The sequence below is a fragment of the Astyanax mexicanus genome, chromosome 1, assembly GCF_023375975.1.
Source record: "Astyanax mexicanus isolate ESR-SI-001 chromosome 1, AstMex3_surface, whole genome shotgun sequence".
Taxonomy (NCBI): domain Eukaryota; kingdom Metazoa; phylum Chordata; class Actinopteri; order Characiformes; family Acestrorhamphidae; genus Astyanax; species Astyanax mexicanus.
In genome coordinates this window covers 11,840,756-11,867,818 of record NC_064408.1, presented here as the reverse complement: position 1 = coordinate 11,867,818, position 27,063 = coordinate 11,840,756, and the positions used below count along the sequence as shown (strand labels likewise).

Below are 27,063 nucleotides of genomic sequence, written 5' to 3'. Positions count from 1 at the left end.
CGTTTTTATTGCACTATGTAAGTATATTATTGTTGCGATTCATTGCCCTCATCACTGACCTCGCGTGTTGTGCCGAATTCAGCACCCCCGCCAGGAAAAGCACTCCCCCCCCCCAACCCCCCCCCCCCCAAAGGAGCGCACATCCATGTCTTCTTGGCTTTAACTTTACTTAGAAAATGGAAATACCCAAGATACTGTTCTAAGCTTTACTCACTCATAAGAAATAAGGAAAAAGAGAGGGGGTGCTTTTCCTGGCGGGGGTGCTGAATTCTGCACCATAGTAGTGCCTAAATCTGCACACTGCCATGAAAAGCACCCCCTCTCTGCAGCACATGGGGGGGACAAATCCACCTATTTCTGATATTAGGTGGGATACATCCCACCCATCCCCAGTTCCAAAGCCAATGCCACTAAGAGACTAAATTAAGGAGCAGGAGAAATCCAGTATGAAATATACTTGGGGTGTATATAGTAAAAAATTATGAGTACAAACTTTGGTCGAATATCCCTCCTTTATTCACCCCCAGCATTCTGAAATACAGAGCTTTTAGCCGATGCTCCCAACAGGCTTAAAATGCTAGTGATAGGGGCATAGCATTGCTCATGCAAAGAGATCACTATTTTTACACAATTAACTCAAAGTATCTCCACACAGCTTCATTGACAGAATTTTAAGAAGATGCACTGAGAGCTTTAAAAGTATGATAAGTCAACTAACAAGCAAAATTTATTTCAACATGGCGATATCTGAAGAACTAGCTGAAAGGTACTGTGTGTATAAACAGTTTTTTAAATCAACTATCTGTGCACTTTCAAAGTTCTCAGTGCCTCGTTTCAAATGTAAGGGTCCTCAGAATTCTACTAATGAAGTGTCTTTGCTTAGGAAAAGCTAGCTATCACCCCTATCACTAGCATTGTAAGCCTGTTGGAAGCTAAATCGGCTAAAAGCGCCCTATCAAACTCACGTAATTTAGGTCATCTTGTTATGAGCATGCTAACAAGTGTTCATTCAACCTCACTCACAAGATAATACCTCACAATTTATGCAGGTGTGGGAATTCTCAAGCCTGTTCTCTGAGGTAACACTTCAAACTTGATCAGGTAACATACTGCTGTCCCATGACTTTTGGCATATGAGGGTACTTTGTTATATCCAGTTGGTGAGGTGCAGTGGATAACACCACTACCTGTCAGTGAGCTAACCACCTTATTACCTGGCAGACTGCGGTTCAATTCCTGTTCTGGGTGATTATGCTGCGCTACACCAATAAGAGTCCTTGGGATAGACTCCTTAATACTGTAAATGTAATTTGCAGCAAAAAAATCAACTCATGATCAAAGTCATGTTTAATTTACTAGAAAAACACAGAAAAGACATTGACAAAATTGAACACAATAAACTGTACAGGTCAGGATTAAGCCTAGTCTTGGGGCTTGGAGTCACCCTTCATCATGAGTCAAAACTTTGCATTGAGAAATATGGTCATTGCTAGGGGTGGGCCCAAATATCGATATTGTGATATTTTCTATTGTTTTTGCTTGCGATACAATGCAGCGTTCATACACCTTTTACAAGGTAAAATTCAAGCACTTTTTAAGCACTTTTAAGGCCCATTTTCCAATTTTTCCAGCACCTTTCAGCTGTGGTAAATTAATGATATTGGTGATCTCAAAACTGCGATTCAGCGATAATCAATATATCGCAAAACTATTCTGCACACTTCACAGAGACCACACTATGGAGAAAAAAAAATTCTAAGTAAGTAAAGTAAATAGAAATAATGGATTTATTGGTGTCAGTTTCACACTATTTAAATACCAATGTTTTTTTCTCCGCATGTTTACTCTAGGCATTTGATTAAGCAGTTACTGTAGTATATCAAATTTGGGGGTGAGTTGAGAGCATATATATATATATACTTATACTCAAAATGTATATATTGCTTATTGTCACACTGGAAGAAATGATATTATGTTCATGTAAACACAACCAAAATTTTGTTTGGTAATAGCAGAAGCAGTTTTTTCTTTAAGCAATTTTTTCTTTCTTCGAATTTATTTAGTCAGATAGTTATTCACTGTAAATTAAATGTATGTTGCTTTATGTTTCCAGGCCTGTTAAAATTTTAAAATTAAAGCATTTTCCAGGATTTCAAGCACCCGTAAGAACCCTGACAATGCAATCAGAATGTGGCAACGAATAAGGATATTTTCTATTAAAAAACAGCCACTCAAAACTCCTTAAGACTCACATTCAAACTAGTGTTAAAGCTTCATTACTCCACACGGTGGCGCTATAATTAAATGAATGGGGTAAACCTGCGGTGAAGAATATTGGTTGTGAAATTCTGTGAAACCGACACCAATAAATCCATAATTCCTGGTATTTGCTTATTTAGGAGTATTTTACCCTCTTCCTCTTGTGATATATTGAGTATCGCAAAATCACAGTATCGTGATATCATCATCATTATCGAGAGATGCCCTTTTAAATGATTAAATGAGTTGAATGATTCAAAGCTGAGACATAAACACAAAACTTGACATAACACAAGATAAAAACACATTCTTTAAAACAAATATGTGACAGAAATATATCAGGAAAAAAAAAATTACATCCGTACTGTTTTCACAGTGTTTAAAGCTTTCCATTCAAAGCTTTCCATTGAGTCCATTCAGTTCTTACACACCATTTCAAACACCCACATTCCCACTGAATCCACGCCATTCCGATACTGGAGCGCCATACTGGTCAGTGTTAAGTATTGTACCACAGTCCTGGGCGGCTGGGAAAAATGGAGCCCTCGCGTCCCTCTCCAACCCCGAGGGCAGCTGGTCCGGTTGGGGGAGACCCTGCACAGCCTTCCCTGGACTTCCAGAGGCCACGCCCCGCGCATGAATCCGGTTCAGGATGTCAGAAAGAGGCCGAGGTGGGCCGAGGTGGTCCAAGACGGAGCCCATCTCCAAGCTTCTGAGAGCACTCTCGGGCAGATTCACTCTGCTCAGCTTGGGGGGTAGAGGCAGGGACTGGTCCAGGTCAGGTTGAGGCTGGAGATGGAGCTGGAGCTGAGACTGGGACTGGTGGAGTTTGGTCTGGATGGGGAAGGCTGGGTGGGCGGCTGCAGGGCTGTGGAGTCCTTGGCTGCGGTGATGCTGCTGCTGCTGCTGCTGTTGATGAGGCACCACCAACGTACGGCCATTCTGTGAAGGACGTCTGGGTAAAGTTAGCTCTGCAAGGGGTGACTGGGATTGAGCGCTGTGGGCTACTGGTAACGGGGAACAAATGTACTGGAGACTGGAGAGTCTGGCTGGATCAGGCCTAGATAGAAATGCAAATAAATGATATATAGAAACACATTAGCTAAGAGAAATGCATATGTTATATGCAGTTGCAAAAAAAAGTATGTGAACCCTTTGGGATTACTTGTATTTCTGCAAAAATCGATCATAAATGTCACAACTATAGACAAACACAGTCTGCTTAAATAAATAAAAAAAAGTCTGCTTTAAAAAATTTGTTTGCATAGTTTTATTGAACACAACATGTTAATATTCACAGTACAGGGTGAAAAAAAAGTATGTGAACCCCTAGGCTAATGACTTTCCTAATAGCTAATTGGAGCCAGAAGTCAGCCAACCTGGAGTCCAATCAATGTGATGAGATTGGATGTGTTGGCTAAAGCTGCCCTGCCCTATAAAAACACACGGATTGTCGTCAATAGAAACATTAATTCCCAAGTTTACCAAGACGCTTCGCAGGAAAACTTAAGACCATCTGTCCGCCAACTGAAGCTCAACAGAGGATGGATGATGCAACAGGACAACGACCCAAAACATAAAAGTAAATCAACAACCGAACGACTTCAACAGAAGAAAGTAAGCCTTTATGAGGAGTCCTGACCTCAACCCAATTGAGATGCTGTGGCATCATGACCTCAAGAGAGCTCAAGATTCACATCAGATATCCCAAGAATATTATAGCTGAACTGAAACAGTTTAGTGAAGAGGAATGCTCCAAAATTCCTCCTGACTGTTGTTCAGGTCTGATCTGCAGCTACAGGAAACGTTTGATTGAGGTTTTTGCTGCCAAAGAAGGGTCAACCAGTTATTAAATCCAAAGGTTTACATACTTTTTTATCCCCCTCACTGTGAATGTTAACATGTTGTGTTCAATACAACAATGCAAACATATTTTTTGTGTGGTATTAGTTTAAGCAGACTGTGTTTGTCTATACTATACTTGTTGGGACTTAGATGAAGTTTTATTGACCAGTTTATGCAGAAATCCAAGTTTTCCCCAAATCCCAAAGGGTTCACATAATTTTTCTTGCAACTGTAGAAATGTAGGTCTAATATAGGCTCAGATCATCATCAAACTGTCAAATAGTTTCACCCTGAAGGAAGTAGGAAGTGTCAGATAGCAATGTGCTATTTGGAAAGAAGATAAAGGTTACCAGCAAGCACAAATAATTAAAGGAGAAATCCAGTGTGAAATTGACTTGGGTTGTAGTAAAACATGATAACGATGATTGGTATTGGTTAATAGCCCACCTCTGTTCACCCCCAGCATTCTCTACACTACAGATACTATACCATATCCAGCTGCATCACCAGAACTCTATCACTGATTGATATATGTTGAATCCACCCCTACTGCAAACTCGATATGATCTGCTTGAGAATATTGGAGCTGTATGGGATGGATCATTGCATTAGGCCAGGGGTGTGCAAACTACGGCCCGCGGGCTATTTGTGGCCCGTTTCCTTTTTTGGAGGTATTTGGAGGTATTTTAGAAATAGAATGAAAGTTGGCCCGCTGTTAAGCAGGTTTTTATAATGTGAGATTCAAAGTTTGAACGCTAGGTGTCAGAAACGGGCCAAAGAGTCTAAAAGCGGAGAGAGTGCGCATTTCTAGCGCAGAAAACGGGGCAAAAGAGTCTAAAAGCGGAGAGAGTGCGCATTTCTAGCGCAGAAAACGGGGCAAAAGAGTCTAAAAGCGGAGAGAGTGTGCATTTCTAGCGCAGAAAAACGGGGCAAAAGTGTCTAAAAGCGCAGAGAGTGCGCATTTCTAGCGCAGAGAAACGGGGCAAAGAGCCTAAAAGCGGGGAGAGTGCGCATTTCTAGCGCAGAAAAACGGGGCAAAAGAGTCTAAAAGCGGAGAGAGTGCGCATCTCTAGCGCAGAAAAACAGGGCAAAAGTATCTACAAGCGGAGAGAGTGCGCATTTCTAGCCCAGAAACCGGGCCAAAGAGTGTAAAAGCAGAGAGAGAGCACATTTCTAGCGCGAAAAAACGGGCCAAAGAGCCTAAAAGCGGAGAGAGTGCGCATTTCTAGCGCAGAAAAACGGGACAAAGAGCCTAAAAGCGGAGACAGAGCACATTTCTAGCGCAGAAAAACGGGACAAAGAGCCTAAAATCGGAGAGAGAGCACATTTCTAGCGCAGAAAAACGGGGCAAAGAGTCTAAAAGCGGAGAGGGTGTGCATTTCTAGCGCAAAAAAACGGGGCAAAGAGTCTAAAAGCAGAGAGGGTGCGCATTTCTAGGGCAGAAAAACGGGGCAAAAGAGTCTAAAAGCAGAGAGAGTGCGCATCTCTAGCGCAGAAAAACGGGGCAAAAGAGTCTAAAAGCGGAGAGAGTGTGCATTTCTAGCGCAGAAAAACGGGGCAAAAGTGTCTAAAAGCGCAGAGAGTGCGCATTTCTAGCGCAGAGAAACGGGGCAAAGAGCCTAAAAGCGGGGAGAGTGCGCATTTCTAGCGCAGAAAAACGGGGCAAAAGAGTCTAAAAGCGGAGAGAGTGCGCATCTCTAGCGCAGAAAAACAGGGCAAAAGTATCTACAAGCGGAGAGAGTGCGCATTTCTAGCCCAGAAACCGGGCCAAAGAGTGTAAAAGCAGAGAGAGAGCACATTTCTAGCGCGAAAAAACGGGCCAAAGAGCCTAAAAGCGGAGAGAGTGCGCATTTCTAGCGCAGAAAAACGGGACAAAGAGCCTAAAAGCGGAGACAGAGCACATTTCTAGCGCAGAAAAACGGGACAAAGAGCCTAAAATCGGAGAGAGAGCACATTTCTAGCGCAGAAAAACGGGGCAAAGAGTCTAAAAGCGGAGAGGGTGTGCATTTCTAGCGCAAAAAAACGGGGCAAAGAGTCTAAAAGCAGAGAGGGTGCGCATTTCTAGGGCAGAAAAACGGGGCAAAAGAGTCTAAAAGCAGAGAGAGTGCGCATCTCTAGCGCAGAAAAACAGGACAAAAGTGTCTACAAGCGGAGAGAGTGCGCATTTCTAGCACAGAAAAACGGGGCAAAGAGTCTAAAAATGGAGAGGGTGTGCATTTCTAGCGCAGAAAAACGGGGCAAAGAGTCTAAAAACGGAGAGAGTGCGCATTTCTAGCGCAGAAAAACAGAGCAAAAGTGTCTAAAAGCGGAGAGAGTGTGCATTTCTAGCGCAGAAAAACGGAGTAAAAGAGTCTAAAAGCGGAGAGGGTGCGCATTTCTAGGGCAGAAAAACGGGGCAAAAGAGTCTAAAAGCGGAGATAGTGCGCAGTTTTAGCGCAGAAAAGGGGTAAATAGTCTAAAAGTTGCCTTAATTAAGGAGTTTAATATTAAGAGACATCATGAAATGAAACATCAATTTGAAAAATCTTAGTTTACACAACACTGTCAAAGATAAAGATAGTAAGTCAAGTAAAATGATGGGTAAATGAAATAATCAGGAAAAAAGTATTATTTAAAGTGGTATATTTCATTATTTTTTTTATTACGGAGTGTGGCCCCGTATATATTTCACCCCTGCATTAGACCATTAGGAACCTCTATAACTTTATTTATTGTTCCTGGTAACCTTAAACTTCACTCTAAATGATACTGCACTCCAACACTTCATTCTAGTGTGACTATACTGTTAAATATGAGCAAAATCAGACGTCTTACCTGCTGGAGTCTCTGTTATTAGAGTTGAGTGGATGCTGAGGTTGATGCGACGTTGGGCTCAGGCTCCACACGTCCTGTCCAACACCCCCGTTCATAAAGGCTGATATGAAGGGGTTGGAGATGGCAGTGGGCGGAGTTTTGAGGTCCATTGGGTTTAACACACTGCTGGATTCCACTGAGCTGGAGACTGTTTCATCTGCTTCCTCATCACTGTCCAACGGTCCTGCTGATAAGACCAGAACATACACTTTATGGAGAAAAGTATCGGGACACCTGAGGATTCATTGTTTCTTTTGAAATCAATCAAATATTAAAAGAGTTTATTCAGTTTTGTTGGGTTTAACTGATTCTGTATTTCTACTGTCCAGATGAGGAAGCTTTTCTACTAGATTCTGAAGCATTCAGGGACAAGATTGCAAACATCCCCAAAATAAAGGTCTTTTTGCAACTGCACTTAGGATACTTTCCAAGTTATTTCGTAATGTAATGTTTTTTTTTATTTAGTTGAGTAGTTGTTGGATAACATTCTCTTTTTTTTTAAATAATGAGTCTACAGTCTGTTATTATACAAACACATATATATATATATATATATATATATATATATATATATATATATATATATATATATATATATATATATATATATATATATATATATATATAATTTAATTGTTACCTTGGTTATGTTGGTTGTGTGTTTTCTTGTGTGGCTGCCCTGAAATCAGTTCTTCTGGTTTAACCTGAATATCCTTTTCTCTAAACCTAACAAGGATAAAAAGAAAGGATTAAAAACATCTCCAATATAAGATTACCCAATTTAGAAGCATCTACTCATCTACTCATCTACTACATCTACTCAGAAGTCTGGCACCTTTTCCTGTTTAGCCCGTTGTCACGGAAACCTTTGGCGAAGGGGTTGTTGTCAATCTTCAGCTTAGTGATCTGCAGAGAAAAGACAGAGAAGATCCGTCAGCAAAAACATCACACTATCACCATCACACTAATGAGCTCACACTGATTCAGAGAACCAATCAAAACAAAGGCTTGAGGAAATGTGTCCCAGATCTCAGACTGCACTTAAATATTAAAATACTGTATCTGTATCTACTGGAGTATTATTTTTACTTCACTACTGAAGTACTTAAGTACTAAAATACTGTATCTGTATCTACTGGAGTATTGTTTTTTTACTTCACTACTGTACTTAAGTACTAAAATACTGTATCTGTATCTACTGGAGTATTATTTTTACTTCACTACTGAAGTACTTAAGTACTAAAATACTGTATCTGTATCTACTGGAGTATTATTTTTACTTCACTACTGAAGTACTTAAGTACTAAAATACTGTATCTGTATCTACTGGAGTATTGTTTTTTTACTTCACTACTGTACTTAAGTACTAAAATGCTGTATCTGTATCTACTGGAGTATTATTTTTACTTCACTACTGTACTTAAGTACTAAAATACTGTATCTGTATCTACTGGAGTATTATTTTTACTTCACTACTGTACTTAAGTACTAAAATACTTTATCTGTATCTACTCAAGTATTTTTCTCCTACTTCCACTTTAACTTTACTACATATTGTGGGTGAGATTTATACTTTTACTCTGGTATATTGTTTATGTTTCACAGGGTTTGATGAAGCTGCTCATCATTGAGTGAATCAAGAGATCAAGCTGATCTTATAAGAAGATCTCGCTGCTCCTGTTCTGTCTTTAGCTCTGCTAACTTTACACTGCTTTCTGTAATAACTACACTAAATACACAGTACTGTACTTTTACTTTCAGTACTTCACTACTACATTTTACTATAAAATACTTCAGCAGTACTTAAGTACAAAAAATTTAGAATACTTCAGTACTTCTACTGTGGGGAGCTTTTTCATAGAGTAAAGTTTTTTTTACTCAAATCTGGATCTCTAGTACTTTAAACATGTCTGCTAATTGCAATCTTACACAAATCTGACTTTAAATGTGTCACTGTGTTTTTCAGTAAGTGTGGTACTTCCCAAATGTTTGCACTACACCAAGCTATTTTTCACTTGCTGGTGCACTTCTTACACAATCCCCTAGATGGCACTACAGTACAAATCATGTCTTCTGACTTCTGCGGGACGTTATTAATCATACAGGCCATACATTCACATACTCTGCCTGATGACACAGTTCTCTAGGTGTGTACAAATGAATGTAATGTAAGTTTTTTATTTGGATGAATCAGACACAGAACACATATAAAAAAACAATTAACTTACCTTTGTTACAATAAGCTTTATAGCACAAATATTCTAAATTAACCAAATAATTATTAACAACATATATACAACATGAGATTGTTGTGTAAGTATTTAGATAATATATTACCATGAGGCCTTTTGTGATCCTGCTTCATTTAACCAAAAAAGGTTTACTTCTTTTGGCCCAAAACCATAATTCATCATTCTCAAATAACTTAAGTCACATATTGTTTAATTTCAGCTGCTGAAGAATTTTGGTGACTTAATAATTTTGGGCATTATACATTAGACTAGAGTATCAAAAATATATACGTTATATATTATAGAAGATAAATGTACATATTGATTATATATTATATAATATTTTGTTGTATTAATAACAAATTATAGTTTATTACAATCATGTATACTGTAGGCTAGTTGTTATACTTACTAGTAATTAAGACAATTTATAATTTATAATAGGCAAAATAATTTAGATTTTATATTTGCTATAAAAACACAGACCTTTAACCTTCATAGTTGAAAAAATAATTTATACTCTATATTTTATAGGAGGTGCAATTTATATATATATATGTTTAAATATATGTTTTATATTATATACTAGCTAAATCGTTTATATTTTAATTGTAGCTCAAAATATATGCAGTAGCTAAAATAAAGTATACTTTTAATTAGCTAAAATGATTTAGAATACCTACTCAATAATATGTCTTACTTACAATTTAAACTACAAGAATAAATAGGAGTTACACAATTCTTGGAAATTACATTTCCTCTAACAGGCAGCAACAACATATTCTTTCTCAATTAAGCACTATAAACTAATTAAATGTATATTAAATGTTTATTTTCTGATGGCCTGCTCTCACCTCCTGGTTCTGGTAGGCTGTGACTGCTATAAACGCTGCTTCAGGGAAGGTGAAGCGCAGGTAGGCCCCGGGCTGGGCTCTGCAGGGGTCTGGGGCCTGGACTATGTGCAGACGAGGTTGGTACTTGTGCATGGAATGAAGGACCACCTGATGATGTGCAGAAGAAAATAACATGAGTAAAAATAAAAACTATAGAAGCGTAGAAGTTTGTGTTCTGTTCCAACTGCAGTGCTAAACCTGTGACTGAGAGCCTCTGTGACTCTTTGGTGATAATAGGCTTCCATAGCCATTCATTGGTTTTAGGCTAAATTGCCAGCTAGCTTTATAATTTATCAAAGTCAAAGTCAAAGTCAAAGTGGTTTTTATTGTCATTTCAGCTATATACAGAGTACACAGTGAAACGAAACAACGTTCCTCCAGGGACCATGGTGCACATAAACACAGTGTAGACAGAACAATAGTGCAACAGTACAAAAGTGCAGACAGACAATACAACACCATACAGACAAAGAATAATAAATAACAAGACGGTGTGCAAATTATGCAGTGTGCACCTCTATTACACAGTGTGCAATAGAGTCCAGTGAGGTAGTAGGGTTTTTAGTGCTTTCCATTTTCTGGGGTAAGTGGGGTAAGAGTGTGTGCGCATGTACAGAAAAACCCTCAGTTCAGTCTCTGCAGTTGAGGAGTCTGATGGCTTGGGGGTAGAAGCTGTTGCAGAATCTGGTCGTGCTGGACCGGATGCTGCGGTACCTTCTTCCCGAAGGCAGGAGGGAGAACAGTTCGTGTGAGGGATGAGTGGGGTCATGAGTGGGGTCATTTATTTATTTATATATCCAGATAAACAGAACCAATAAAAAGTTCAATGTTTTAAAAAAAAATCTACATTGTAAATGAATACTGAAGTCATCCAGTCTATGAATGAAGGAACACATAAGGAATCATGTAGTAATTTAAAAGTGTTAAACAAACCAAAATACTCTGTAAAAGAAGCATTTAGATGCTCTTATCTGTGTTCTGTTAATTGTGGTTTCTGAGGCTGGTAACTGTGATGAACTTATCCTGTACAACATAGGAAACTCTTGCTCTTCCTTTCCTGGGGTGATCCTGATGAGAGCCATTATTATATCATTATAATCTTTATAATATTTATTTTTAATAAAAATATTATACAAATAATGTTAAATCAATGTAAAATCGATGTACACAAATAAATCTCTTCTGACATCTGCTATCTATATTATTTTAGTGTATTAGATACAGACAAATTAACACTGATTTAACCCCTTGTGTGGTGTTCAGGTCTGTGGGACCCGTTTTCATTTTTCATCAAATGATACTAAAAAAATATTTTTTCTAACTCAAACTCATTGGCATTGGCTCATTTTTTGTGAAAAAACATATATCAAAACACATTTTCGATAAACACACACTGTACACCCCCCCCCCCCCCCCCCCACACACACACACATTTATATTACATACAGTATGTTTGGTCAAGGGCTAAAAACATTGCTATATTTGTAAATTTGAAACTAAACAAATTTTCTACTCATATACTCATATTCATTTTCTTTTACATTTTATTAAAAAACTAATAAAAAAAAGAGTAGCACTTTTTGAAAGAAATGTAACATAAGAAAGGTAAAGGGCAAATATTAACCATGTAAGCTGTTTATATTGCTTGCAATTTAGGTGAAGCAAGCATGTGTAAAGCATTTTAATGTAAAATTGCTTAATTTTGCTGAATTTAATACAAGTAACAAAGTAAACGAGTAACAAAAATATGAACACCACACAAGGGTTAACGTCATTTAGAATAGATACTTTCTAGAAGTTTGAGATTATTTCTCATTGTTTTAAGATATTTTTAAAGATCGAATAAAATTATTTTGAGATTATGTTTCTTGATATTTAAGGTGATTTCTTATTATTTGGAAATATTAAAGAAATTATTTTGAGATAATGTCAGTGTATGACATATCACATTAATTTAAGATACTATATGTCATTATTTTGAGACACTTTTAATTTCAGATTACTTTTTATTACTTTATTATACTTTTATATTTTATTCTCTTTATATATTATATTATAGATGATTTACAATTATTCTGAGATACTGTCATTACTTTGAGATACTTCCTCATTATTTTTATATACTTTCTCTATATTTTGTGATTTTTAATGTTTTTTTTTTTCTTTTTAAGTGGTTAGTATGAGCTTCTATATTTGATTAATCAGCTGCATTAACACTAGGTGTGAAGTTTATCACTGATAATGTGTAGTTTCTCACCAGGCCGTTGGAGTTGAGTGTGTTGTTGGTGAGTTTGAGCTTGTGGAAGGAGATGGGGTACTGCATCCACCTTTCGCCCGGGGCGGGGGAGTCTGGGTGGATGAAGAAGCGGCTGGGCAGGTGAGGTTCAGACGTCCCACTAAACTCCCAACGATCTCGACTCCACTGCAGCAAAGGAGGACCAGGAGTTATCAGTGTGGAGATCATGAGGTTATTCACACATTACTACAGTCATACATCTATAAATTCATTTGATTTTCCTACATTGTAAATGAATACTGAAGTGATCCAGACCATGAAGGAACACATAATGAATCATGTAGTAACTTAAAAGTGTTAAACAATCCAAAATACTCCGTAAAGAAGTGTTTAAGTGCTCCTATCAGGTGGTTTCTGAGGCTGGTAACTCTGATGAACTTATCCTGTACAACAGAGGAAACTCTTGCTCCTCCTTTTCTGGAGTGGTCCTTATGAGAGTCAGTTTCATCATAATGTTTTTGATGGACTTTGAGACTGTACTTAATTTGTTTTGGATTTGACTGACCTTCATTTATTAAAGTATTTTTTTTTCTTTACTTAGTCAAATAGTTCTTGCCATAATATGGATTAGAACATTATTGTATTACTTGGTGCTGCACCAAATAAGGAACATTATTAGCAACAGTAAACCAAATATATTACTGAACGCTTTGTTTTTAAAAAATAAAACACACATACAGCTCTGGAAAAAAATAAGAGATCACTTAAAAATGACGAGTTTCTTTGATTTTACCAAATTAAAAAAACATCGGGTATATAATCAAGAGGAAGATGGATGATCACAAGCCATCAAATCAAGCTGAACTGCTTGAATTTTTGCCCCAGGAGTAAAGGCATATTATGTTTATAAAAGCAGTGTGTAAGACTGGTGGAGGAGAACATTCCAAGATGCATAAAACTGTGATTAAAAAAGTTGGTGGAAGTTATTCCACCAAATATTGATTTCTGAACTCTTAAAACTTTATGAAAATGAACTTGTTTTCTTTGCATTATTTGAGGTCTGAAAGCTCTGCATCTTTTTTGTTATTTCAGCCATTTCTTATTTTCTGTAAATAAATGCTCTAAATGACAATATTTTTATTTGAAATTTGGGAGAAATGTTGTCTGTAGTTTATAGAATAAAACAACAATGTTCATTTTACTCAAACATAAACCTATAAATAGCAAAATCAAAGAAACTGATTTAGAAATTGAAGTAGTCTCTTATTTTTTTCCAGAGCTGTATATTTAATTTAATTTAAAATTAATGAAAAAATGTATATTACTTTTTAGGGCTGTATTTTTTAATTGTGTTCAGTTTCATTTTCTCCAGTCCTGTACAATTTCTCTGCTCCACAGCCCAATACTGCTGGTTTTATGCCCTTTTAACTGTTTTTTGGTGCTGAGAATTAGGCTTTAAAAGCCTTTAGGATTAAAATGAGCAGCTGTTCTAAAGCATCCCACTTTACTAACAAAAATGGGTGTGTCCATATTATAGTGTTTAGTGTTTTTAGTGTGTGTGTGTGTGTGTGTGTGGTGATGGGTTGGGTGGGAGGTACCTTGTACTTGTTATTATCAAACGGCACCATGTCCATCATCACCACGTACTTGACTTTAGGGTTTAGCCCCGTCACTGTGACTTTGCAGCTGGGGAACATACGCCTGAAATAAACACAGCAGAACACACACACACACTCAACATTATACAGATTATGAACAGCAAAAACATTCATTATAACCTACATTCACAATCTGTGTGTTCATACGCATATGCTTATAGACACTTATAAACATTGACATAGACATTATATGAGCTTATAGTGTATACAGTACCAGTCAAAAGATAGGACACACCTTTAATTCAGTGTTTTTTCATTATATTAAAAGGTTCTGCCTCATAGATTAATATTAAAGTCATCAAAACTATGAATCAAAAAAATATATGGAATTATTATTAATTATTTAATAAACAAAAACATGTTAAACCATCCAGAATCACATCTTGGCTGGATTTTCTCAGTCAGCTTTATGAGGTAGAGTCACTGAAACTCAGGCTTTCAGTTAACAGCTGTGCTGAACTCGTCAAGAGTTAATTACTTGAATTTCTTGTCTCTTAATGTGTTTGAGAGCATCAGTTGTAAAGCTGTGAAGAGGTAGAGTTACAGGTATAGTCAAGAAGAAAAAAAATACCTAAAAGGTGATGATTAGAACTTTAAAAGTATCCAAAGGTGCAGTCACAAAAAACATTTTAATAATATGATGGAACTGGCACTCATCAGGGCCGCCCCAGAAATGAAGATCAAGAGTTTCCTCTGTTGTACAGGATAAATTCCTCAGAGATACCAGCCTCAGAAACCACTGAAAGTTAACAGCTCCCCAGATAAGAGCACTTAAATGCTGCTTCACAGAGTATTTAGGTTTGTTTAACACTTTTAAGTTACTACATGATTCCTTATGTGTTCCTACATCATAGTCTGTATCACTTCAGCATTCATATACAATGTAGGAAAAAAATTACAAAATAAAAACACTGAATAAAAAGGTGTGTCCAAACCTTTGACTGCTAATGTATAAAGATAAGATAAAACCCTGTAATACTGGGGTCTTACAGTTGGAGAACCATTGCTCTTTTCTGAACCTAGCCATGGTGCGTTTGTCACTGTCTAATGAAAAATAGGTATCTCCATTTTTTTTTTTTTTTTTTTCATTTTTTATATTAACAGATATAAAATCTTTAGCCCTATCCGGACGGAATTAGTTTCTCAGTGGGTTCTGGGGTAATTTTCTCTTTTATGGGGGGTCCTCTGTGATTTTATTTCCGTCCAGAACGACCATGTATGTGTTTTTCTCAGAAGTCCCCTGACTTAGAAAATTACAGGCTGAATTATCTACTGTTTTTCGCTGAACTCCTTCATCCTCCTGGAATTTTACTCTCATCCGGACTCACATCTCTGAGTTTAATCACCTCGAGTTTAATAAAATAGGTATTTGTCCGCTGCCACGCAAAGTAATTACACTTTGGGTGAGTGTTTCCACGGAGATCCATGTAAACACAACAGGGAGTGGAAATGGAGGAGCTACTGAACGCGATGTCACGTGACCGGGAAAGCCTAAAAACTCACTGGTTCTCCTGTTTTTTCGATTGCAGTCGAGATGGATGCAAGAGTTTTATCAATGAGTAAAAGTGTGAAATATTTTTCACAGAAGTTTTATCTCTCTTGCTGTTTTGGAGATACATGGTTTTCAGTTTTCATTGGATAGTGATGATTTGTTTCTAGATTAACATTAAACTGCTTAAGTATAGAAGTATAGAGTATTATAGAGTTATGGCGTATTAATGTCACTTAAAAATAAATCAATTTGAACTGTGGTTAGTAAAGTTCTTTACCTGCCGGTTTTGGTGATCAGCATCTCCGTACCAATCCCACTGAACTTGTCCCATAGCTCACGCCCCTCGAGCGCCACATGCACAGGAAGTGAGGTCAGCTCTGCCTCACCACGGCCAATCATATTGCTGTCCCAGGACTGAGTCCGGCAAACGGATTCCTTCCATTCTGTCCAACAGATACAAAACAGTGAGAGTAATGTTCATCTCCATTCTGCTGCTTTTACTGCTGTAAACTTCAAAACTTCACCAAAAATCTAAAATCTTCAATATAATTTTAAAATACACCCTCAAAAGTGATTTAAAAAGGCTGTAGTTATGTACAGGTTTTGTTTCATTTCCCATGTTCTGCAGGGTTTTTTCTATTTCTAGGCTGCAGAAAACTAAATCTTAGCAAGGGAAATTATAGAACTTTCAGGAAAATCTTATTTTTGTCTTTGATAAATATTTTTCAAGCACTCTTAATCAGTCTTACTTAGAACTTTCACCTTCTTTTAAGTACTTTGACTCAAAAAAAGTTATTCTGATGATCATGTCCACATGTTATAACAAAAAAATGATCAGTGATTTTTGCTTGATTTAAGTCTTTCTTTACTAATTTTGAGACTTATTCAAGCAAATCTTACTATAAAAAGTTTGTTTACCCCATTGCCAGATATTTTATTTATATTTGCTTAATATAAGCATATTGTTGCTGTCCAATAAAAAAAGTATTTCCACTTTTATCTATTTTTAGTTTACTCAATTATTTGAACACATAAACTGTCTCTTACACTTTGTAGATTTTTTATGATGAATGGTTTAATAGAAAGTCTCCAAAATTACCTGAAATAAAAGCTTTTTGCTTTGACTTCCATTGGAAGTTGAGAAAGTTTTATCTCTCTCCTGTTAAGCTGCTATTTTGGAAATATTTTTTTTTCATCGGACAACAACGATATACGTCTCAATTTACATATTTTGTCTAGTTTTTTTTTTACAGTGATTTAAGCAAAATGTAGACCAATTGGAGAACCACAGCTTGGACCAAATAAAATAACTCAAAAAACAAAAACAGTCGCAATTTTGCAGTCCTTAAACCCCTTTTTCTGTACTTAATTCTTCATTCAGACTCTTCAAAGCACTCTCAGATCCACTACAGGAACTTTACAACACATGCTTTATTTCTTTTATATAATAAGCAGTGCTTTAGTATTCTTTATTAGCTTAGAACAGCAGCGACAAGATTTGTATTAAGTAAAGGAAATCATACAGACATGTGAGAGGCCTTAAACTGATGTATAACACTGTTATTGAGCATTAACCTCAAGAAAAGGAGTAAAAGACAACTAACTTTATCAATGTAGTTTAGTCAGTTAATTAACCCTTTCAGACCCTGTGTCCATTACAGTGGACATCAAGTATTTTTTTTTATGTTTTTATGTTGCAAATAACAGTAATTGAGACCTGTTGTCCATCAGAATAGACCATGAAACAGCCAATGAAACGGAAGCTTAGCCCCGCCCACTGCACTAGGAAACACAGCCACTCAGACATTAGAGCATGGTAGCACTGGAGTCTACCATTTCTTATTTTTATGTTGTTTAGAACACTTTTTTAAAATCTTTATTTTACTGTTCAGGGACGGTTGTTGAAATAAAAAGATCAATATCAAATATAAAATAAAAATAGACAGTAAAAAGCAATTTAAGTTTAAGTTATTTATGCAAATGTTTGAATGTGTGTTTTAACTAAAATTATATATAATAATACTGTATAAATTAAGTAATAGTAATTAGATAATATTGTATGGCGAAATTAAGTAAAGTTTACTAAAAGAAAGGATTGATTTATCAAAAATAAATGAAGTAAAGTTCACTAAAAGAAAGGATTGATTCAGTAAAAATAAATGAAGTAAAGGTTACTAAAAGAAAGGATTGACTGAAGTTCAGTTCACTTATTTACTCTATGTAACATTTAAGTCTTGAAACCGAGTTGAATTTACTTAAATTTATCTGAAATTAAATTTACTTAAAAAAAAAATGCAGAAAGTTGCAGAACTTTTTTTAAGTACATTTTTATGCATCATTTTTTTCAGTGCAGAAGCTCCTTATCTTACCTTGTGGGTAGTATCCATAGTTACTGGTCAGAGGGTTGAGTGGATAGGGGTACTCCAGCAGGGGCCTCTCCTCATGGACGTACATGGCCTTGGCTCTGGAGAGACTGAAGGCTGATGGATCTGGTCCGGGTGGTCAGCTGTGGAGGTGTGATATAACATTTGTAGGGACGTAGGATTTGATGCTCATCCTTTTCCAGATGAAAGAGGTGTGCGTGTGTCTGCTGGAACACCAATCCCGGCTTCCCTCTTTGATCTGTCTTGACGTCTCGCGGTTCGGGCCTCGTCCTGCTACGGGAGGTGTCTGGGAACCACACTTCCTTGTTTTTGTGGAGGAGGGGGGGCTCCTCACTTCAGAGGCTCAGGGTCACCCGGGCCCCTCCAAATGCTCCGTGAGGTGCTAATCACCCAGGCAGTTTGTCCCCTCATTACTGCAGGAAGCTGGGTGCTGTCTATGCTGCTTTATTGGGTCTGGGAAGAATAAGCCCCCCCAGACTGTACTGATCCAAGATCAGCCCTACTTTAAGTGGATTGAGCCCATAAGGAGAGTAGATACAACCTCAGAACTGATCCAGGATCAACAGCAAAAGGCTGAGCCCAGCAAAACCTTCTTTATTGAGCAGGCCTAGACAGAAGGCCTAGCAGGAACGAGGGTCAATGGTAGGAAGTGTGGGGAATTACACTCTGAACACTGGAGGATTTTCCTCCACCTGGGTGACTTTGGCTAACTTAACCTTGTCAAGAACCGAGAGCCACCATGATAAAACACCTCATAGTTTATTCTCAAGCCATAAAACGTTCCATTGATTCCATTGAACTTTTCTTCAGGTCTGTGGAGAGTAAAACAACATGGATCTATTTTATTAAGTAAATTAAATAACATAGAGAGCCTTTTTCCATTTATAACACTGTAAAGAAGCATAAAATGGCCAAATAATGCTCACAATCTACAGTAGTTTACGCTTGTAAAAGAACAGTATATTAAGTATATTATATATATTTTTTTAAGTACACTGTAAAACTGAACAAGTTAAATAAACTCATGCAATTTGAGGAAACAACGATTGCCCTAAACCATTGAATTGATAATGTTAGTTTATTTAGGGTTTGAACTGTAAACCTTAATAAGTTAACTTTACTGAAATCTTTTTTTAGCTTATTCGTTGCCTTAACTTAAATTAAGTTTTCAAAACAATTTTTTTAACCAGGTAATATTGTATGCAAAAATGAAGTAAAGTTTACTAAAAGAAAGGATTGATTTAGCAAAAATAAATTAAGTAAAGTTTACTAAAAGAAAGGATTGACTAAAGTTCAGTTCACTTATTTACTCTATGTAACATTTAATTCTTGAAACCGAGTTAAAGTTACTTTCATTTACATTAAATTAAATTTACTTAAAAAAAAGCAAATGCAGAAAGTTGTGAAACTTTTTAAAGTAAATTTTATGCATCATTTTTTTCAGTGTGTAATTGTTAGTTTACTTAAGTATTTTGGACTGTAAACCCTAATAAGTTAAGTCTACTCAAATAATTTTTTTTAGGTAATTTGTTGCCTCAAATGAATTAAGTTTTTAAAACTCTTTTTTTTTGTTAATTATTTTAATTTTACTGTATGGAGTTGAACAAGCGTTCATTCTCAAAATTATTCATTCACATACATTAAACAGTATTGAGAGCACAGCTAACAGAGTGTTATCAGCTCAGAAAATGATGCTTGTTCTTCCTAGTAAAAAAAAGTAGATTAAAGTAAACTAAGCATTATTATGCTATAGCATACTAAAGTGTTCTTGTAGCCACATTATTAATCAGTATATTTAAAGAGTGCTAAAATAAAAAGAAATAAAAACTTTTTTGTACTTATTATACTTGACAAAAATGCAAAAACAAATGAAATCTGTAAGATGGCAAATACTTTTTTTTTACACTGTTTTAGCATTTAAAACAAAAAAAGGAATTTTATGTCACATGATCTCGAATGTTTCAATATCTGTGTGATAAACACCACAAACTCACCTCTGACTGGCCAACTTGCACTTTTTTTTAAATACAGCTGTTTTACTATCTATTAATTTTTAAATGTAAACTTTTACACATTCTAAATTATATACACTGGTTTGGTATTAAAAAGTATTCATACCCCTTGAACTTTTTTCCATATTTTGTCAACTTACAACCACAAACATAAATATATTTCATTGAAATTTAATGTGAAAGACCAACACAAAGTGGTATACATAATTGTGAAGAGGAAAGAAAGTAATGTAGGACTTACAACATTTTTTACAAACAAAAAACTGAAAAGTGCGATGTGCAAATATATTTAGTATTATTTTGAGTCAGTACCAGTTTTGCACATCTTGTGACTGATTTTTTTGCCCATTCTTCTTTGCAAAACAGCTCAAGCTCAAGCTTTTTTTTATCTCAGTGTCTTCATAAAGTAGAGTCACCTGGAATAGTTTTCTTAAATAAAAGTCAAAGAAAATGTGAGAAACACTGTACTTATTTTTGTGCAGTTTCCATGTTGTCCCAACTATCTCTGATTTGGGGTTAAATAGCTCATGTTGCTAAACCACCAGATTCTAACAGCAGTTTTCCAACATAAAAGAATGCTAAAAGAGTGTCCAGTAAGTAGAGAGAGAGAGTTTAATAGTTATAAAGATCTGAGCTTATAACAGGTTTATAAGAGGCCGTGTGTAGTTGTGTAGTTGTGTGTAGTTGTGTGTAGATGTGTGTCCGGCTGCAGGAATCTGGGTAAGTGATCAGTAATTCTCAGAAACCTCCACCTATGTGAGGCAGTAGATAAAAGCAGCGTGGTGGTGGTGCTGTGTGCTGATAGCACTCCCAGCTCCTTATCTGAATGCTCTGAGTGGCCGTTTCACGACACCCCAACTCACTCCACCCAAACCAGAAGCCTGAACCTTCAACAATCAACTGGGGTCACCGCCATATACCAGCCATATACCAGCAATATACCAGCCATATACCAGCAATATACCAGCAATATACCAGCAATATACCAGCAATATACCAGCCATATACCAGCAATATACCAGAAATATACCAGCAATATACCAGAAATATACCAGCAATATACCAGAAATATATCAGAAATATACCAGAAATATACCAGCAATATACCAGAAATATACCAGCAATATACCAGCCATATACCAGCAATATACCAGAAATATACCAGCAATATACCAGCAATATACCAGCCATATACCAGCAATATACCAGAAATATACCAGCCATATACCAGCAATATACCAGAAATATACCAGCAATATACCAGCAATATACCAGCCATATACCAGAAATATATCAGAAATATACCAGAAATATACCAGCAATATACCAGAAATATACCAGCAATATACCAGAAATATATCAGAAATATACCAGAAATATACCAGAAATATACCAGCAATATACCAGCAAAATACCAGCAATATACCAGAAATATACCAGCAATATACCAGCATAATAACAGTCTATAATGCTTACTCAGGGTAGATGTGGAGATACACTGATCTGTGAGGCACTGAAATGTAGGCACTTTCCAATTAGTCTGTAGATCTGTTATAATGGTAGTTTACTTTTACTTTGACTTTTATTTGGTTGTACACAGTATGAACCCATAATATTTCATTTATTCATAAACACTACCGATCAAATGTTTTATAATTTTGCCATTTAAGCTCTTTATATGCAGTCAATGATCAGATATACTATAAAATATAGTGTACAAAATAAATGTTGCAGTAAACTGCCAGAGCCTTTAAGCTCTTTAGATTCAGTCAATAATCAGATATACTACAAAATATAGTGTACAAAATACATTTTTCAGTAAACTGCCAGGGCCTTTAAGCTCTTTAGATTCAGTCAATAATCATATATATTACAAAATATAGTGTACAAAATACATTTTTCAGTAAACTGCCAGGCCCTTTAAGCTCTTTAGATTCAGTCAATAATCAGATATACTACAAAATATAGTGTACAAAATAAATGTTGCAGTAAACTGCCAGAACCTTTAAGCTCTTTAGATTGAGTCAGTAATCAGATGTTTTACAAAATATAGTGTACAAAATGTTGCAGTAAACTGACAGAGCCTTTAAACTCTTTAGATTCAGTCAATAATCAGATATACTACAAAATATAGTGTATAAAATGTTGCAGTTTATTGGAGGAGACCCACCAACATAACAGAGCTGCGGCTAAAATTCCTCCCAGTTGAGGTTCCGGACGAATCGACAGGTTGAGTGAAGTTGAGTGAAGTAGAGTAAAGTAAAAAATGAGATGAGTTTAGTCGAGTGAAGTAAACTGAGGTTTAGTGAGGTAGAGGTCCACAATTAATGTCTACACCAATCTGCTTTTTAGCCTGGAAAATAGGAGTGCAGTCAAGCCAATACATTGATTTAGTATCTAATTCTTTTTTTGCATTTTGAAACAATATGAAGATATCCAACTAACTTATTGTTTATCATATTTTTTGTTCATATCGTACACCTCTAGTGTTTTGTACTAATCATTAGATATTTTAAACTTCAGGACTGTAATGAGCAAGGTGACCCACCTTTAAAATGAACTCTGACCATTTCAGATCTCACAGCTTCATCTGTCTTCAGAGCACAAGAATAACTCACCTTTAGCTTCTATAACTTTTTGTACTTCACTATTGTAAGTCGCTTTGGACAAAAGCGTCTGCCATATGTAATATAAAGCAATGTAATGTAATGTAATGTAATGTAATGTAATGTAATGTACTGGAAATGTTTAGCTGCGGTTGAAGCTGCACAAGAGAGAAACACCAGATACTGAATCAAAGGTTTACATGCTTTTAGCACTTACAGATCTGTAATATGATTAATAATTTTGTCATATTGTTGGCCAACTTGATGCAGAAATATACAGAACTTTTGTTTAATAAAAAGGTACAGTGTTCTTTGCATTTGCTTTGACTTTTATTTGATAGCAGACAGTATTTTTAATTTTCTCATCTTATCAATGACTTTATTACTGCAGTTCTTCACTTGTCAGACCTCCTCTAATTCTTCTCTTCACTGCTGAAACTAAGACTTATTCCTATCATGTTAAGCTAAGCTAAAAGCTAAAGGTGCTGTTGCCAGGTAGGTCAGCCAGACGTGACTCTTCCTGTATCAGTTTTCTCCAGTTTCCAAGAGTCTGAATTTGAAGGTGCTCACGCTCTCTCTGGCTTCATCTGTAATTTCTCTAAAGAAAAGACTTCTACTTTTAATAGTTACAGAGTTCTCTGAGTTTCTCTGTGTGTTTTTCTAGTGATTATGATGTAAGTGTGAATGTGCTGTGTGTGTGTGTGTGTGTAAGTGTGTAAATGCTGCAGATTAATAGCTTTTTTCACTGTTATCCAGCTCAAAGTAGCTTCACACCTCCTTGCTAGAATCCGGAGAGTCCTGATATGTTCCTCTGCTGAACTGTTCTGGTTCAGATTCAGCAAAACAGACCCAAACCCTGATACTACCAGCTATTGTCAAATCCAAACATCTGTCTGACACTGACATCTGTCTCATCCCGCAGTCGTTCCTTAAAACAATGCTTGACACCAGTTTTACTCATATGCTAATGGCAGAAGGTGTGGAGATGACATACTGATCTGAGGTCATGTTTAGGTGCTACTTTTGAATAAAGGTGTCAAAAAGGAGCAATATCACAGGAAAAAAAAAACTTTTGGCTTCCTAAAGGACCTTGCAATTGATGGTTCTTATTTGTAAAAAAAAAATGAGAATGAGATGTTAAAGTTGGAAAATAAACATAGCATCTTTATTCTTTTTACGTTTTTACCTAGAACGGTAATTTTAGGCCAAGAAATGCACTTGCACTTTAACTTACTGAGGAAAACTAAACTTCTAAAGGGTTCACATACTTTCAAGCTCAATATTGAATATCATAGAAAAGCTAGTTTATTTTGGTAATTCAGTTTCAAAATGTGAAACTCATATACAGTATTATATAGATGTATTACACACAGAGTGATCTATTTTGAGCATTTATTTATTTTATTGTTGTTAAAAATCAGTATCTCAGAAAATTAGAATATTATACAAGACCAATTGGTACTTTTGGCCACAGTTTGGGCAGTGTGCCAAGTCCTGCTGGAAAATGAAATCCAACACCAGCAGATGACATGTCTCTCCAAACCATCACTGATTGGTGGAAACTTCACACTAGACCTCCAGCAGTTTGGACTGTGTGTCTCTCCACTCTTCCTCCAGACTCTGCTCCCTTGATTTACAAATAAAACGCTAAATTAATTTACTGATGATCAGTGATGGTTTGGAGAGACATGTCACCTGCTGGTGTTGATCCACTGTGTTTTTATTATCAAGTCTAAAGTCAGTGCAGTTTTGTTTTCCCACAAAATCTTACAGCACTTCATGCTGAACCTCTGCTACTAACAACTTATATAGAGATGTGCATTTCATTTTCCAGCAGGACTTGGCACACTGCCCACACTGTAGCCAAAAGTACCAATTGGTCTTATATAATATTCTAATTTTCTGAGACACTGATTTTTGGGGTTTCATTAGCTGTAAGCCATAATCATCAACAGTAAAAGAAATAAACGCTTAAAATAGATCACTCTGTGTGTAATACATCTATATAATATATGAGTTTCACATTTTGAACTTAATTACTGAAATAAAGTAACTTTTCAATGATATTCAAATTCTTATATTTGCACTTTATGTCCTCTATATTGTACTGTTTGTCCCATGTTGCACCATGTTGGTCCTGGAGGAATGCAACTTCACTCCACTTCACCTGTCAGTGGTTTCAATGTTATGGCTGATGTATGGTGTATGTATTAATGTAGGATTTGATGCAGGATATGTTGAAAGCATTTTAATTAGAACTTCAGCTTCAGCTTTATAAGAGAGCAGTTCAAGGATGAAGAATAAACAATCGCTCAAAATCATTCCTTTCAAAAAGAAACCCAAACTATGTTTCAAATTCCAGCAGCAGAACAGGAGGATAAACTTTTAATTAAAAGGTTTTATGCAAAAGGCCTCAGACCTGACAGAACTAATACACTGCCTGGCCAAAAAAAATATCACACACTAATATTTTGTTGGGCCATCTTTAGCTTGCAGCACTCATTCACTGTGGCATTGTTTCAATAAGCTTCTGCAACGTTACAAGATTTATTTCAATCCAGTGTTGCTGAATTAATTTTTCACCAACATCTTGCAGCAGCATTGATGATGGTAGAGTCTGACCACTGCACAAAGCAGCTCTTCTACATCCAGCACATCCCAAAGATTCTTAGTGAGGTTAAGGTCTGGACTCTGTGGTGAACTCTCTCAATCCATGTGTGAAAATGATGATCTCATGCTCCCTGAATCACTCTTTCACAATTCCAGCCCCATAAATCCTGACATTGTTATCTTGGAATACGGCCGTGTCTACTGTGATTAGATCAACTACAGTGTCTACTGTTGTTGATCTAATCTGAAGCTACATGAAGTTTGGAGGTGTGTAGTGATGAACTCTGAAGCTACATGAAGTTTGGAGGTGTGTAGTGATGAACTCTGAAGCTACATGAAGTTTGGAGGTGTGTAGTGATGATGAACTCTGAAGCTACATGAAGTTTGGAGGTGTGTAGTGATGAACTCTGAAGCTACATGAAGTTTGGAGGTGTGTAGTGATGAACTCTGAAGCTACATGAAGTTTGGAGGTGTGTAGTGATGATGAACTCTGAAGCTACATGAAGTTTGGAGGTGTGTAGTGATGAACTCTGAAGCTACATGAAGTTTGGAGGTGTGTAGTGATGATGAACTCTGAAGCTACATGACATTTGGAGGTGTGTAGTGATGAACTCTGAAGCTACATGACGTTTGGAGGTGTGTAGTGATGAACTCTGAAGCTACATGAAGTTTGGAGGTGTGTAGTGATGATGAACTCTGAAGCTACATGACATTTGGAGGTGTGTAGTGATGAACTCTGAAGCTACATGAAGTTTGGAGGTGTGTAGTGATGATGAACTCTGAAGCTACATGAAGTTTGGAGGTGTGTAGTGATGAACTTTAAGGCTACATGAAGTTTGGAGGTGTGTAGTGATGATCTAATCTGAAGCTACATGAAGTTTGGGGGTGTGTAGTGATGAACTCTGAAGCTACACAAAGTTTGGAGGTGTGTAGTGATGAACTCTGAAGCTACATGAAGTTTGGAGGTGTGTAGTGATGAACTCTGAAGCTACATGAAGTTTGGAGGAGTGTAGTGATGATCTAATCTGAAGCTACATGAAGTTTGGAGGTGTGTAGTGATGAACTCTGAAGCTACATGAAGTTTGGAGGTGTGTAGTGATGAACTTTAAAGCTACATGAAGTTTTGAGGTGTGTAGTGATGAACTTTAAAGCTACATGAAGTTTGGAGGTGTGTAGTGATGAACTCTGAAGCTACATGAAGTTTGGAGGTGTATAGTGATGATGAACTCTGAAGCTACATGAAGTTTGGAGGTGTGTAGTGATGATGAACTCTGAAGCTACATGAAGTTTGGAGGTGTGTAGTGATGATGAACTCTGAAGCTACATGAAGTTTGGAGGTGTGTAGTGATGAACTCTGAAGATACATGAAGTTTGGAGGTGTGTAGTGATGAACTCTGAAGCTACATGAAGTTTGGAGGTGTGTAGTGATGATGAACTCTGAAGCTACATGAAGTTTGGAGGTGTGTAGTGATGAACTCTGAAGCTACATGAAGTTTGGAGGTGTGTAGTGATGATCTCTGAAGCTACATGAAGTTTGGAGGTGTGTAGTGATGATCTCTGAAGCTACATGAAGTTTGGAGGTGTGTAGTGATGATCTAATCTGAAGCTACATGAAGTTTGGAGGTGTATAGTGATGATCTAATCTGAAGTTACATGAAGTTTGGAGATGTGTAGTGATGATGAACTCTGAATCTATATGAAGTTTGGAGGTGTGTAGTGATGAACTCTGAAGCTACATGAAGTTTGGAGGTGTGTAGTGATGAACTCTGAAGCTACATGAAGTTTGGAGGTGTGTAGTGATGAACTTTAAAGCTACATGAAGTTTGGAGGAGTGTAGTGATGAACTTGGCATGTTCTCCTCCACCAGTCTTACACACTGCTTTTGGATAACTTTATACCTATCCTGGTGCAAAAAATCAGTTTTCAATTTGGTGAAATCAAAGAAACTCATCATTTTTGGCCTTATTTTTTTCCAGAGCTGTAT

The 27,063-nt window shown here is 36.6% G+C and overlaps 1 protein-coding gene and 1 long non-coding RNA gene across 10 annotated transcripts; one reads left to right on the top strand and one right to left on the bottom strand.

Moving 5' to 3' along the window:
• Positions 1-1,329: 1,329 nt before the first annotated feature.
• Positions 1,330-22,125, bottom strand: tbx16l (T-box transcription factor 16, like). Of its 2 annotated transcripts, none has more exons than XM_049466385.1 (10): positions 22,034-22,125; positions 17,837-18,663; positions 15,745-15,910; positions 13,916-14,018; positions 12,339-12,503; positions 10,043-10,189; positions 7,793-7,863; positions 7,598-7,683; positions 6,919-7,141; positions 1,330-3,319 (listed from the first exon to the last, which is right to left on the bottom strand). In XM_049466385.1, the coding sequence occupies exons 2-10, from the start codon at positions 17,919-17,921 to the stop codon at positions 2,695-2,697; spliced, it is 1,671 nt and encodes a 556-aa protein (XP_049322342.1). In that variant the 5' UTR covers positions 17,922-18,663; positions 22,034-22,125; the 3' UTR covers positions 1,330-2,694. The 2 variants fall into 2 exon arrangements, with proteins under 2 accessions (XP_049322342.1, XP_049322339.1); XM_049466382.1 differs by having other exon boundaries at positions 6,919-7,144; positions 22,034-22,124.
• Positions 22,126-24,960: 2,835 nt separating this feature from the next.
• Positions 24,961-26,999, top strand: LOC125782439 (uncharacterized). Of its 8 annotated transcripts, none has more exons than XR_007425125.1 (5): positions 24,963-25,632; positions 25,676-25,715; positions 25,839-25,881; positions 26,045-26,247; positions 26,497-26,999. It is a non-coding gene; the product is annotated as an uncharacterized LOC125782439 (long non-coding RNA). The 8 variants fall into 8 exon arrangements; XR_007425121.1 differs by having other exon boundaries at positions 24,966-25,632; positions 25,676-25,881; positions 26,497-26,702; positions 26,869-26,999; XR_007425126.1 differs by having other exon boundaries at positions 24,961-25,549; positions 25,676-25,881.
• Positions 27,000-27,063: the final 64 nt, after the last annotated feature.